Source organism: Corvus hawaiiensis, chromosome 2, assembly GCF_020740725.1.
Source record: "Corvus hawaiiensis isolate bCorHaw1 chromosome 2, bCorHaw1.pri.cur, whole genome shotgun sequence".
Lineage (NCBI taxonomy): Eukaryota > Metazoa > Chordata > Aves > Passeriformes > Corvidae > Corvus > Corvus hawaiiensis.
Genome location: NC_063214.1, coordinates 28,847,374 through 28,860,958, shown reverse-complemented (window position 1 = coordinate 28,860,958; position 13,585 = coordinate 28,847,374). Strand labels below are relative to the sequence as shown.

Below are 13,585 nucleotides of genomic sequence, written 5' to 3'. Positions count from 1 at the left end.
CGTTCCCCCCGCCCCCCCGTCGCACGCGCGTGACGACACACGGCGCGCGCGCGCAAGGCGGGAAGGCGCGGAGGGAGGGGCGGGGCGGAGCCGTGGCTCGCGCGGCCCCCGGGGGGCGGGCACGAGCTGGGGGCGGAGCTCGCGGGTTCCCCGGAGTGCCGGGGGCGGGGCCGGGCCGGCCGGGGGAGAGCGGGTGCGCGCGCGCGTGCCCGCGAGGGGCGGGGCGAGGCGCGGCGCGGCAGGGGGCGCGCGCGCGGCCCCGCCCTGCCCCGCCAGGTGAGGCCGGGGAGGGGGGTGAGTCGGAGTGGAGGGGAGGGCGCTGAAGGGGCTTCATGCAGGACCTCGGGTGGGGTCCGGGGGGAGCCCGGCCGTGGGCGGCGGGGACGAGTGACGGGGACCGCGCTGCCGCAGCGCCTCGGGACCCGGTGCGCCGGGGTGCGCCGGCCGCGGCGTCCGAGCACCGGGCGCTGCTGCCTCGGAGTCCCGCTCGCCCCGCGCGGCCGCCGCCCTGCCGCTCCTGGCTGCAGCCTGAAGCAGCGACGTGGCAGGAGGCTGTCGGTAAAGCCCGGCGGGTGTTCCTCCTCTGGTGAGGAGGAGGCGGCGGCGAGGTGGGTGTCCCCCCGCATCGGTTCGCCGCGCTCCGGCCGCCCCGGCGGCATGGGACGGAGCGTCACCATGGGACGGACCCCAGCCCGCAGCTGGCCCCCAGGGGCTCCCGGCCCTGCTCCTCCCTCGGGCGGCTCTTGAGGCCCCGGAGCCCGTTAACGGGTCGGGCGAGTAACGGCGGCGCTGGAGGCGGAGAACGCGGCTCTGGTGCTCGGCTCTGGCTGCCCTGTGCCTCCTCCGCCGCCGCGGGGAACGAGCCGGCGCCAGGTCAGCTCTGAGGGGTTGGTCTCGCTCCGCTGCTGTAGCGCTTCTCCATGCTGGGATTAGGAGCAAGAGCACTTAAAAATATATTAAAGAAAAATAAGCGTGTGAAGTACTTAATCCTTTTAGCTAATCTGTATGCCGTAGACGGAGACTTCTCAGGAGCCAGCCTCCTTGTGCTACCTTCAGAGTCCCTGTGTGTACATTGTTTATCCCCCTTTGGTGGTCCTTGTAGCTTATCCTTCTCTCAGGGGTGGCCTTATCACTCCTTGCCTGAAAGGAGGGTGTAGCCAGGTGGGGGTCAGCCTCTTCTCCCAGGCAACCAGCAACAGGACAAGAGGACACAGTCTTAAGCTGTGCCACGGCAGATTTAGGTTGGACATCAGGAAGAATTTCTTCACAGAAAGGACGATTATACATTGGAATGGGTTGCTCAGGGGAGGTGTTGGAGTCACCATTCCTGGAGGTGTTTTAAGTAAAGACTGGACGTCGTTTTTGGTGCCATGGTCTAGTTGACATGGCGGTGTTCAGTCATGGGTTGAACTCGATTTTTTTTTTTTAAGTAAGTAAAAAAATAGTTTGTAGAACAAGGCTTGTTCTGTGATGTAAGCATCTTTGTATAAATTAACACAAAGCAGTAAAATACACTTATTTTGCCTTGTGTAACCAGTTTTTGGAAGTACTGCTTATAGTGGTTTTTTATCCTGCCGTCCGAAGGGCGCTGACAGCAAGGCAGCAGAATGAAGTTGGAGTGGTGTAGTCGATTTGCCCTTTGCTCCAAGACAACCAGCCAGACCTTTCTGCTTGGAGGAATGTTCATTGCGTTGGGCTCAAGTCGAATCCTCCTCATGAAATATTCTGCCAATGAAGGTACTGTTGGGCAATACCCCTGATGCACCTCGAATAAGAAAGCGTTGGTGTTTGGTCTGAAACAGATACCCAAAAATCTACTTCTTCACCTGCAGCATTCTTTGCATAAACATCCTATTATATTTATAGAGACATGTGTTTCTGCACTGAAAAATGTCTAGCCAGTGGTCTACCATAATGTTGTAACTTGGGTTGCCAGGTGTATAATCTGTAAAAGATGAAGCAGGTGATTTAGTTTATAGCTGACACTTTGAAAACTAGGTTGTTGTTTAAGCACTATTGATGGTACATGATTTGATTGAACTGTTTTTCTTGCAACGGGCTGAGGAGAGAAGTGGTATCCTAGTGGGCATGCTAAAGCTGGCTGGTATTGCCAGTCCTAAAAGAAGGCTGTGTCATCCTGGAAGCCATTTTTTTGTGAGGGTTAAAAAATACCATATTGTTCTTTGGGGAAAACATTCCTGTTCTAATTTTTTTTTAAAAACAGTGATGTTCTTAAGTTCTTCCAAAAAAGTTCTGCTGTAAACTGGGACCAAATGAGGAAAGATTTCAGCTCAGAAAAGAGGCCATTCAGGAAGTTGTATATCATAAGTATCAAAACATTTATAACAGAAGTTCTGACAAAGACTTTTGTGACTAAAATTGTGATTGGAGTGGTTAAAATAGGTTCTTGCTCTAATTACGAATACAGGAGGCAGAAACTGATTGTGTACTCTCTGATTTGCTGAATCCCACAGATAACAAATATGATTACCTTCCTACAACAGTGAACATGTGTTCTGAAGTAGTGAAAGTGGTCCTCTGTGTGGTGTTGGCACTCTGGAATAGGAAAAAAGGTAAGTACCTATGTTTAAAATAACTAAAATGTGTTGACCCTCTAAGATTTGCTGTCCTACAAATACTTTTTTTTTTAATGATAGGTGACACTCTGCTTGCCACAGGTTTTGCATTGCAGGTGATTTTTGTTTTTTCTTTCTGTCCTTATGTAAAAAGTATGAGAGATGAACTTCATAGCATTTTAAAATGGTAGAGAACAAATATTTAAATTGGAAGAGGATGTCAGGCACTGGAGGTTCGTGTTAAATTGAACTGTGGGCTTTGTCTGCTTCTCCAGGAAACAGTCATGGCTGTGGCAAGCTAATAAAATTTTCACCTCCACCATTTAGTACAGACTTACCTAAGACAGTAAATATATTCTAGCAATGTTTGCCATCATTGCCTACTGCTGACTGCATGTTTTCTGTCTTTCTGTCTTTCTGTCTTTCTGTCTTTCTGTCTTTCTGTCTTTCTGTCTGTCTTTCTGTCTTTCTGTCTGTCTTTCTGTCTGTCTTTCTGTCTTTCTGTCTGTCTTTCTTTCTGTCTTTCTTTCTGTCTTTCTGTCTTTCTGTCTTTCTGTCTTTCTGTCTTTCTGTCTTTCTGTCTTTCTGTCTTTCTGTCTTTCTTTCTCTTTTTTTTTTTTTTTTTAATCCAGATGTCTGAGTATTGCTGAAGTCAGTGTGTTGGTGCTTCAGGAGAGGATTAGATAACATTGGGTAGTTTTAAATCTGTGCTAATAAAGTACTTTTGGCACCAGCTCTGGGGTAGTCTGAAGTTTATCAGTCTTCCTCCTAAAGTTTGTGTCCTGAATATCTAAGTAAATGTCATTCTTTGTGCTTTGTCCTTTCTTTCTTCTTTCTTCCTAAATGCTCTCTTTTTACCCAGATCACATGCTGTGGTCTACAGATACTGAGTTCTCGTTTATTTTGTACTTCTGACTTAACTGGCTGACCTTTGGGTGCTCTGTGAAGAAATCTACTGGCTGTGTCATTGTTCCTATTGTAGATTTGATCAATAATCAACAGAAAGTCACACCCAGTAAGGATGTTGCTATTGTGTGGGGACTCTGGGGTGCTTTTTGGCCTTGAAAGAATGGTTGACAATTGAATTTTTGCTCCCAGTGGACAAATGCTCTGATGGATGTAACAGGTTCTGTGACGTTTTCTCTGCTGAAGTAAGGAGATGAACACCGCAGACACAGGACTGCTGCTCCAGCTGTGTATTCTGCCCTGGAACACAGGTTTCTGTGTTGCCAGAGGACTGTGGAACCCAAGTGTTTTCAGTCTAATGGTGTTCCTGAAAAGACAACAGTGGTACCTATTCTCTTATGTTCTTCAATAGTAAGAATGATGTCCTTCTTACTGATTTCTTTTCCTTTCAGAAAAGGGTTGTATGGATCATCTCTCTGAATGTTTTTCCTGGAAGAATGTATGTAATTCCATGAAATGGTCCATCCCTGCCTTTCTTTACTTTCTGGATAATTTGATTGTCTTCTACGTACTGTCCTACCTCCAGCCAGTAAGTATACTTTTACTGAATAACATGGCTTCCAATGTCTTAGTGGGTAATACTGCTCTTAGGCTATCTAGCATGGTAACACTGGCAAGGCAAGGTTGTAACTGAGGCTGTCTGCTGCTTTAACACTGGCAGGTGAAAGAATAATCTGTTACCTGACCCCCCAGACCTTCCCATTCTCTTGCCCACTGGTCAGTGTCGTATAGCTTTCAGCAGAGAAGAGTCTTTATGTTTTCTCCATCCAAAGTGATTTAGAAATAGGGTGAAGTGCTTAAGAAGTGGGTGAGTTTTTAGTACTTTTCCTCCTTTGCCTTCTTCAACTCTGTATTTCTCTTATTTCTCTTTCAATCCTTTTTTTTTTTATTTTTGCTATTATTTGAGCTGCACTTTTCTATGTAGTTTGTACCGCTCCATGCATGTGGCATAAAGTGAGTAAATGTAATCTGACAAAGGGAGTAAGTGTGACAGAAACTGAGGAGGGGAGGAAAAAAACTGACTTAATTTTCGCATTTGTTTGTTCGCTATGTTTAGGTACAAAATTTAGTTGGTACTTCTTCTAGCTACCCTCATCCTTTTGGATGAACCTACATATGCTTGGGAAATTGTACAGGTTTTGTGTTTGCTTTTATTTTTGTATCATGATACTTTTTGGTTCAGAATCTATGTTTCAATAAGATGGAAAGAGATGGTTTGTGCTTGCTATAAAATACTGTGGTTTCTCCTGTTGAACATTAAAAATAAATGATTTTCTGCCTCCTCTATCAGAATTTCTCTTTAAAATATTGTTCTCTTAGGTGTACATTTCTGTCAGGGACAGACCAGTTCAGAGTCTAGAACTGGACTCAGCTGAAAAAACCTAATAAAGTCAAGAGTCAGATATCTTAAAATAGCATGCACAGCTGCTTGGTTCTGTGGTTTGTAGTAGGGGGTTTTTCTGTTGGTGGACTTTTTTGTTGTTGTTTGTGGTGGGGGTGATTTTTGTTTGGTTGGGATTTGGTTTGTTTATTTGTTTTGTTTTTTGTTTGTTTGTGGGTTGTTTCAGTTTTTAGTTTTAGGAAGGAAATTCAGCTATAACATTTGTAAAAGCAAAGCCTGATGCGTAGGAGGTTACATAAATGTTATTTCTCTCTAAAGCAATTTCATTTGGTTCAGTTAAGGTAATCCTTTGTAATATGCACAGCTTTTCTTTTACATACACATACACCCAGGTATACACTGTCTCTCTCCCCTCAGAACATGTGCTCTAAGATTCCTCTTTTTAGAACTTCTAGCATCTTTTAATTGGAGAAATCCTATGATGGTTAGCTGAAACTGTAACATTATTATGATAAATACGTATTAAAAGAGATAACTAAATACCTCTAAGATAGAGTATCTTGGTGCTATGCAAGACCACGAATGTGAAAAGGTGAAAATGCTTAAGAGGAAGATGGCCATACCTGACTGAACTTGGTCATGTGACTTTAAATACAACATAGTTTTGGGACTGAGTAGTACCTGGGTGAGCAGTTGCTGGAAGTATAAAGTTGCTTTGGTGAGATTTTTTTGCTTGAAACTTCAGCTATAACTGTGGATACTTTTTAGTGGCTAAATTTCCTAGGGACTTACCTTTTGAGACTTTGCTTTTCATGTGCAGATTAGTGGCATTGGGAACTTTGATATTCATATTCTTTTTCATCTAGAACAGAGGTCTCTTGAAGTTTCAGAGAACAAAGCGACTCAAAATTAATTTTTTTTAACTATTCTTTTAAAGATTTTGATCATATTATGTTACCAGAGATATTGGATGGACTGTAAAGCAAAACCAGAGTGTGCATGGAACACTTCTACGTTTTGAATAAAGACTCTTTTTTTCCAGAGTGATTTCTGCCAAATTTCCTTGTTTATTCAGTATTTTCCTCCTTCCACAGTGTTCACCTAACATGAATATTTACTGAGTTTTAATTTTGCAAAGTGGAAAATTAAGATGTGTTTTCTTAGGCAGATGTCTCATTGTCAGTAAGTCTTCAGCTTACTTGAGACCCTGTGTTGTGCTGTTTCATTAGAATTATTGTTCAGCACACAGTATGTTGGGGTCGAGTGGAATGAAGATAGGAAAAGAGTCTGTGCTTTTCCTCTGGTAAATGAAAAAGATTCTGCTATAGCACAGTTGGGAATGTGGAAATGATGAGAAAATTCAAGATAAAGTCTATGTTTTGTACTCCTGAATCCATATATGCTTTTGTGTAAAATTGTCTAAAAAGGGGAGTTCACTCTGAGGCTCAATTGGACCAAAAACTTCAGATGCCTGGATCTTTTGTACACGTACTGACTATGCAGGGCAGTCCTAAATAACATAGTTTGAAAAACATCCCCACCCTGAAAAAGAGGATTTTTTTCCTACTGGTGCTGGTGGATTCTGATCTTTAGTGGTAACTGGAGTGCCTAAAAGAGTCTCTTCTTGGTTTGGTGACCCAGTATAGAGTGTCTAATACAGAGACAAAACAGACAATCCTTGCCACAAGGAGTTTTTAGCTTTGGATCATGGCCATGGATTAGAGCACTGATGTTATTATATAGTTATTCCCAAATTAAACAGAAGCTTTAGAGTTGTCTTCAGTTTACTTTGAAATAGATGGAGTTTTTTTATTACAGTTGCAGTATTGAGAAATCAAGCCAAGTACCTCATTATCTTTGATAAACTCAACAGCAAATGCACTTGACATACACAAAGTTTGTTTTCTGCAAGTGCCTTGTCCTAGTCCGGAATGACATGAACACTGCAAATGGCACTGCAGCCAGGAGCAGCCTCACCTTGCTTTGTTTTTTGCTTATTCTCGTTTTGGAGCAACTTCCTCCTTCGTGGCAACGCAGCTGTTTTTGCAGCTGACTGGTCAGCCTGGCTGGGGAACTGATCTGACAGAAAACTGAACTGTTCTCTGTTAAGTAAGTTTTCTGTTGCGTTGGTTTCCTCACATCTTCATTTCAGTACAGCTTTCCCCACTGCAGTGAAGCTTGGGCTCTGTGGTTTCCTTGAGATTTTGAAACGGGACTTGAGTATCATTTTATGGGTGTGTTATTGAACCTCTTGGATGAAGAAGAAAATTAAGTACCAGTGCTTTTCACTCTGGTACCTCGCAGGAAGGTGAACACTTGAAGTCTGTAGGTTTTTGGTGCCCACAGTGTGTCTAGAGTATAATTTTGTTCCTCTCCTTCTCTTTCAAGGCAATGGCTGTACTCTTCTCAAATTTTGTCATTATAACAACAGCTCTTCTCTTCAGGATAGTGCTAAAGTAAGTAGTATTTGCTAAAGTAAATGAAATTTAAATCTTCCTAGCTTTGATAAAGTTAAGCTACATTTTCTCTTTTTGTGTGATGGGAACAGTAATTCTCTTTCCTTGTGGCTGTATCAACTTGGAGAGATGGTTTTGTTTTCTCCATCTGAAATAATAGATTATTAGGACTCCCTTCATACGTCTACACGTTTGGTCAATTCTAGTAGAAAACAGTTGAAATCATGATTATATAGTCATTGAATAGTAAGAAGAAAGCTTTAATTTTTACATTAAATCTCTTCATGTTTACCAGTACTTCTTAATAGTCTGTTGCAGTTCTTAGTTGAGTGTAAATGTGGTTTAGTAAGAGGGCATGAGATACAGAAGAGTGAAAGATAGAGGTGTGTTTGGTGCCAGTCCTGATGTGTTTCTGGTCAACTGCATAGTATGTTTTGAAAAGTAGTTATGTGTCCTTTCATTATTCATGTGACAAAAGCCAGACGATGTGTTCCAGTTTGCCAAATTTGTGCTCTTTATAGTATGATTTAGATTCAAAAAAGACTGTCAGGGAAATGGGTATTAACTTTACACTGTAAAAGTTGCTTGTGTTGAATGTGGCACAAATAAGCCTTTCCTATAGATGTTAAATATACCAAAACAGTGCCTGGTAGTCTGACTTGAAATGCTTTTCCTCATTTTAGTTTTGTGTCTCATGATGTCACAGTTTACTTAATCTTCACATTTTTGGTTTTTGCCAAGATAAGCAGGCTTTATTTGAGTGGAAAAACAGTATAAATAATTCTAATAGTTTTATGAATTACATTTGTAGACTTATAAGAGTTACCATCATAAAATACTAGAAAAGGGCTCCAGATCATGGGGGGAAAGAGCAGTATAGTGAACCTTTTCCCAAGAAAGATGGTAATTATTTGGATGTCTGTGATTTTTTTACTTTATTCATCAGACCTTTGTTCCCATGGAGACAAGAGTTGCTTTTAACTTGTTAGACAATCAGTATCTAGAAATAACTTGATCTTGAAAGACCTTCCTTTTCCTTATTTCTTCAGAATACTTCATTTTGTGCTTCTTTGATTGCCAGACTCGGCCCCCTTCACCATAGAAAAATGTGTTGCATTTTGGCGTGTTACTGTTTTCTGAAAAGACTTTTCTTTACACCTGTCTGTCTCCTTATCTGTGGCATGATGTCTTTTATATGTTTTATAGATCTGGATGTTCTGTCATTTAATTTATGCCACTGTGTTTCTAAACTTAGTGGCTTTTTTGTGTACTAGGCGAAGACTCTCTTGGGTACAATGGGCGTCTCTGGTGATTTTATTCCTGTCCATCGTTGCCCTGACTCGAGGAACTGGAGGCCATCAGCACAGCTTGGCTGCACATGGACTTCATCACAGTATGTTTTTTAGGCCATCTAACCACTGCCTTCTCTCTACTGGACCTGAGGAAGCATGCGTGGAAAAGGGCGACTGCGCACCACCAAGTTTCCTTCACAGCTTCCAGTGGAATGTGACCAGTACCATGGCAGGAGCATTGAAGCCTCTCCGCCTCAGCCTGGGCCATCTGCTTATTCTAGTGCAGTGCTTTGTGTCTGCCCTGGCTAACATCTACAATGAAAAGATGCTGAAAGATGTGGATCAGCTTGGGGAAAGTATCTTCACGCAGAACAGCAAGCTCTATGCCTTTGGGGTGCTGTTCAATGGGCTCATGCTGGCGCTGCAGGCTAAGGACCGGAGACAGATAGGGAACTGTGGCTTCTTTTATGGGCACAACATCTTCTCCGTGGCTCTTATATTTGTCACAGCTTTCCTGGGGCTGTCTGTAGCCTTCATCTTGAAGTTCCGAGACAACATGTTCCATGTTATGACTGCTCAGATCAACACTGTCATCATCACCACTGTGTCTTTCATCATCTTTGACTTCAGGCCTTCTCTAGAGTTCTTTTTGGAAGCTCCTGTAGTGCTTCTCTCCATATTCATTTATAATGCCAGTAAAGCAAGAGGCTTGGAATATGCCACTCTGCGGGAAAGGGGAAAACTCATCAAAGGAGATGCCTGGGAGAGGTCAAGTGGGGTAAGGCTTTCCAGTACTTGTCTCCTGTGGTTTCTCTTTTGTTTTACCGCTCTTTATGCTATGACATGTTTGGAAGAATCAGCTTGTGTGTGACTGGACTCATCCCTCAACACCAAAGCTCCACAGTATTTCTTAAAATCTTTGGTATCGCTTTCCGTATGCCACTTTTTGAAATGATGAAGCTTAGGTAAGCATTGCTTTTCTGCTGTGACTGTAGACAGTCCTATGAGCAACTTCAGCTTTGTACAAATCTTTTCTTGAAAGCTTTATAACCAAGAGAGTTTACTTGCCCAGGGCATTCGGAAATTGGAATTGATGCGTGGGAGATAATTGTACCTAGGTAGAACTGGTAAGTCTGTGTAGTTTAGGCCACATAATAAGGAAGTTTATACATTTGATGTTAAGGTTCTTTCTACCATAACAGTCAAAGATAGCTGAAGACAAAAAAGTAATGTTTAAATACAGAGTTTTAACATGGTTTGGGGCTTTTTCCTTGCTATATATTTCCTCCAGGCCTGCTAGTGTATTTTGTTCTGATTTGAATAGTGATCTCGTTACCTTGAACGTGTCGGGGACGGCTTGCTCTTGGAGCTGTGGTTCAGCAGAGCTGAGCCTTCGCCTGGTGGGAAGGGTTAGTGTTTGTGTACAGCGGGCCGTGGGTGCACGTTGTAACCAGCAGAGAGTGCTGTCCCCGCGTTCCAACAAACATTAAACTTGGAAGAGATGTTTCTCAGAAGTTCCACATGGTGCCTTTTTAGCTTGTTGTTTAATGAGCAATAAATAACACAAATTCATATATTTTTGGTATGCCAGGTGTCATCTATTTTAGAACTTACAACTAAGCAGCTGTTGTAGAAATGAATAGCACTATGTGAGCATTCAAAGCCAGCTGTATCTTGGGCTGCATCAAAAGCAGCATGGCCAACAGGTCAAGGTAGGTGATTCTGCCCCTCTGCTCTTGTGAGATCCCACCTGTAGTACTGTGTCCAGCTCTGGGGACTTAGATCTGCTGGAGCGAGTCCAGGGGAAGTTGATCCGAGGGCTGGAGCACCTCTCCTATGAAGGCAGGCTGAGAGAGTTGGGGATGTTCATCCTGGAGAAGAGAAGGCTCCAGGGAGACCTTCTAGCAGCCTTCCAGTACCTTTCAACCCAAACCATTTTATGATTGTATGGAAGAATGGGCTACAAGTTGTTTTAGGCAGTGAGTCACTAAAAAGTGTTAAAGAAGCAGGGAATGTGGAATGTTTTTTATGAGTATGTATTTCTTCAACCTTATAACACACTAGTAAGATTTAAATTACAGGGTCTTGATTTTGCTTTAAGTGATGCCTTCAGAATAAACCTCTTTTTTTTTTCTTTTTTTTTTTTGGTGGTATTCATAACAAGAGATGACTTTTGCTCATATTGTTCTCTTTTGTTTCTGGTTCCTGTAGGATGGAGAAGAATTTGAGAGGTTGAACAAACCAAGCAGTGACATCGATACAGATGAAGATTCCCTCTAGCATGAGGCTGGCTCGGAGGAGTGCAATTGCTCCTAGTGAGAGAGAGTTAATCTTTTATTAACATAGGGAAGGGTCGTTTTTCCCCACTGACAGGCTGTTTGGAACTGTTTTGGGGCTGGATGTCAAGTATGGATGAGGACAGTATTCAAGCTGTATATGTTGAGAGTTGTATTCCTTTGTGCCTGTCACCCAGTGTCTGGGGAAATGGAATCTGGAATGCCTTTATAGCAGCTGGTGAATTTTACATGCAGCTTACGTGGCCTAACTTGGAAAGAGCTTGAATAAAACAGAAGTTTATTAAACAGTATGAATGCATCATCTTTTTTTGTGTATGTTTAGAAAGGCTTTGTGTAGAGGCTTAGTTTGCACTGAGTCCACTTTGAAAACAAATATTATGCAACTACAGTAACGCCCTTCATCATTTGGAGCACTGAGCAAGAGAGTGCAGGTGGCAATATCATCTAGTGTTGCTCTACCCTGGCAGACTGATAAGGTCTTGCATTCGTTTAGTAGAGAGAGAAGTCATTCTGCAGTGCCAGGCATAGTGATCTCAGAATTTCTGTTGAGGTATCTGCTGGATTGTATTTTGACTGAGATGAAAATTAGGTTCCAAATTATTCAGAGAATTTTGAAACAGGCAAGGGAACAGGGATGCTGATAAGGGATTCCTGGTATATTCCTAAAGCCTCTTCTCTCAGAGCAGTGGAAAAGATGTTGGTTTATAATTTCCTCCCTGCAAAAATGTGTCTTTCATAGTTGAAAGATACTGTCAGAAGAATTCTTAAGAAGATAAGCAATGAGTTCAGTGTCAGAGCCTCATACCAGAGTGTATAGTAAGCAGTAAGTGATGCATTTCTCTGGACTGAAGACAGTCCTGCCTTTGTTCCTCTCTGCCATCCTGTCCAGGCTTTGTGTATAAAGCTTGTGTACTGTATTGATGGCTTATTGCTATATTAACATACCTCCTGTCATTGATCCATCAAGAGGGGCAGCCTGTTTTCATATGTGGCCCATGACTGTCAAGTTATAAACTATGAATCTAAAATTTCTATTCTTTCTGGTTTTCTGTATTTTTTTCTAGTATATATTAGCTGTAAAAAATTAATATAACGTTGTTGTTGAAAAACTTTTTGCATCTAATTTCATTGTGCTTGTATAGCAGGCCGTTTCAACATAAGGAATCCTAGTTGTTTGCATCTATAGAGAATCAAAAGAAGGCATATTTCAGTGTAAATTCCAGAATCTCAGTTGGTTTATGAGGTTTTATTTTGGGAAATGAAACTTTAAAAAAATGCTCAAACTGTCAAAAGACTTAGTAGCAAGAAGACTTTTTGTTTTCATTGCATACAGCTTTGCAATATATACCTGCCTGAGTTTGTTGTCTTTTTCAGTCACAGCTGCCAACTTTAGCAGATATTTTCAAGAGTGAAAATACTGTTAGCTTTAGATTGCTTTGCATTTATGTGAGCAGTAACTTCTTACACGAAGCTCCAAAGAGCTTTGCCTTGCATCAAGTGAGAACATAGAAATCAGCCATGATCGTCCTTCTAAAGACAGAGCATCAAACCAAAGATGAATGTCTTAAAAGCCATGTTTGACTTTTGTGCCTGAAATATCTGCATTATGAGACATGAAATACGGAAATGACTGATCTTCAGCTATTATAAAGTGCATTTAGCTCTTGCTTTCAACTCTTGTCCTGCTTAATGATTTTCATTTTTGTAAATTTCACCAGTGCTATCATACTTATTTGCCAAAGTCTTAGATGGCACAAAGGTATTGGTTATATAACTGTTCATCCAAGTTTTTACTCATGCTGGAGATTTGGTTCTGTCTAACGTGGAAATCTTTCTGTTGTCTTCAGGTTGGAGGTCTTAGATTATGTTGGATGGCCAGGCAGGTTTGTTATTATAATGAAGGAGAACTGTGTATCCCCTTTGCAGCAACAGGAATGCTAACTGCTGTCTAAAAATGGGTAAGGATTTGCATCCGCTTAGCAGTAAAATAGGGTAAATAGTAACCCAAAGCATAACATGCAAATCTTTGCAGCTGTACTATCCATGGCCATGGTAAAATTTAGTGTGTAGGTGAGATTTGTTAGAGGAAGTGACTGTGAACAATTGTTAGCTGGAGAGCAGCCCTGGTGAGCAAGGGGGAGCTATTCTATAGAGTTACATGTTTCAGATTGATCATGTGAAATCCCACTTGATTAAATATTTCCACTATACGGAAACTATTCCATGTTGGAAAGCTTAACTTACATTCGCCCAAAATTACAATAGGGAAATTTATGAGGATGGTTTTGGAGAGCAGCATTAGTTTGGCACATAGTCTTTAATGAATACATTGGGCAGAGTGCTCATTCTAAGCTTTGGTTTAGAGCCCAGATTCACAAATGCTTGAACTTAATTGCTGCTGAGGGTGTTCTGTTCCTTCTTACAGGCTTGAGGAAATAGTTCACAAAACATCCCAGGAAGAGAGGTGTGTTCGTGTTTCTCTTGCTTGTAACAAGTCAGTTAAAGCAATATTTATTTTGGTTGATTTCAGTTATTTTGTGGATGTAACAGCTTCAAAGACAGACTGTGGATAAAACCTGCCATCTTGGAGCTGAATCAAATGCCATAAATAAGTATAAGAAAAAAGCTTTTCTTTATCATGTAGAATCTTCCCACT

At 41.9% G+C, this 13,585-nt stretch overlaps 1 protein-coding gene across 4 annotated transcripts; it reads left to right on the top strand.

The window, feature by feature from the left end:
• Positions 1-217: 217 nt before the first annotated feature.
• SLC35A5 (solute carrier family 35 member A5) lies at positions 218-11,219 on the top strand. Of its 4 annotated transcripts, none has more exons than XM_048293979.1 (7): positions 218-276; positions 1,585-1,737; positions 2,475-2,573; positions 3,935-4,071; positions 7,273-7,340; positions 8,615-9,410; positions 10,844-11,219. In XM_048293979.1, the coding sequence occupies exons 2-7, from the start codon at positions 1,608-1,610 to the stop codon at positions 10,910-10,912; spliced, it is 1,299 nt and encodes a 432-aa protein (XP_048149936.1). In that variant the 5' UTR covers positions 218-276; positions 1,585-1,607; the 3' UTR covers positions 10,913-11,219. The 4 variants fall into 4 exon arrangements, with proteins under 4 accessions (XP_048149936.1, XP_048149937.1, XP_048149939.1 ...); XM_048293980.1 differs by lacking the exon at positions 218-276 and adding an exon at positions 505-608; XM_048293982.1 differs by lacking the exon at positions 218-276 and adding an exon at positions 664-873.
• The last annotated feature ends 2,366 nt before the right edge of the window (positions 11,220-13,585 follow it).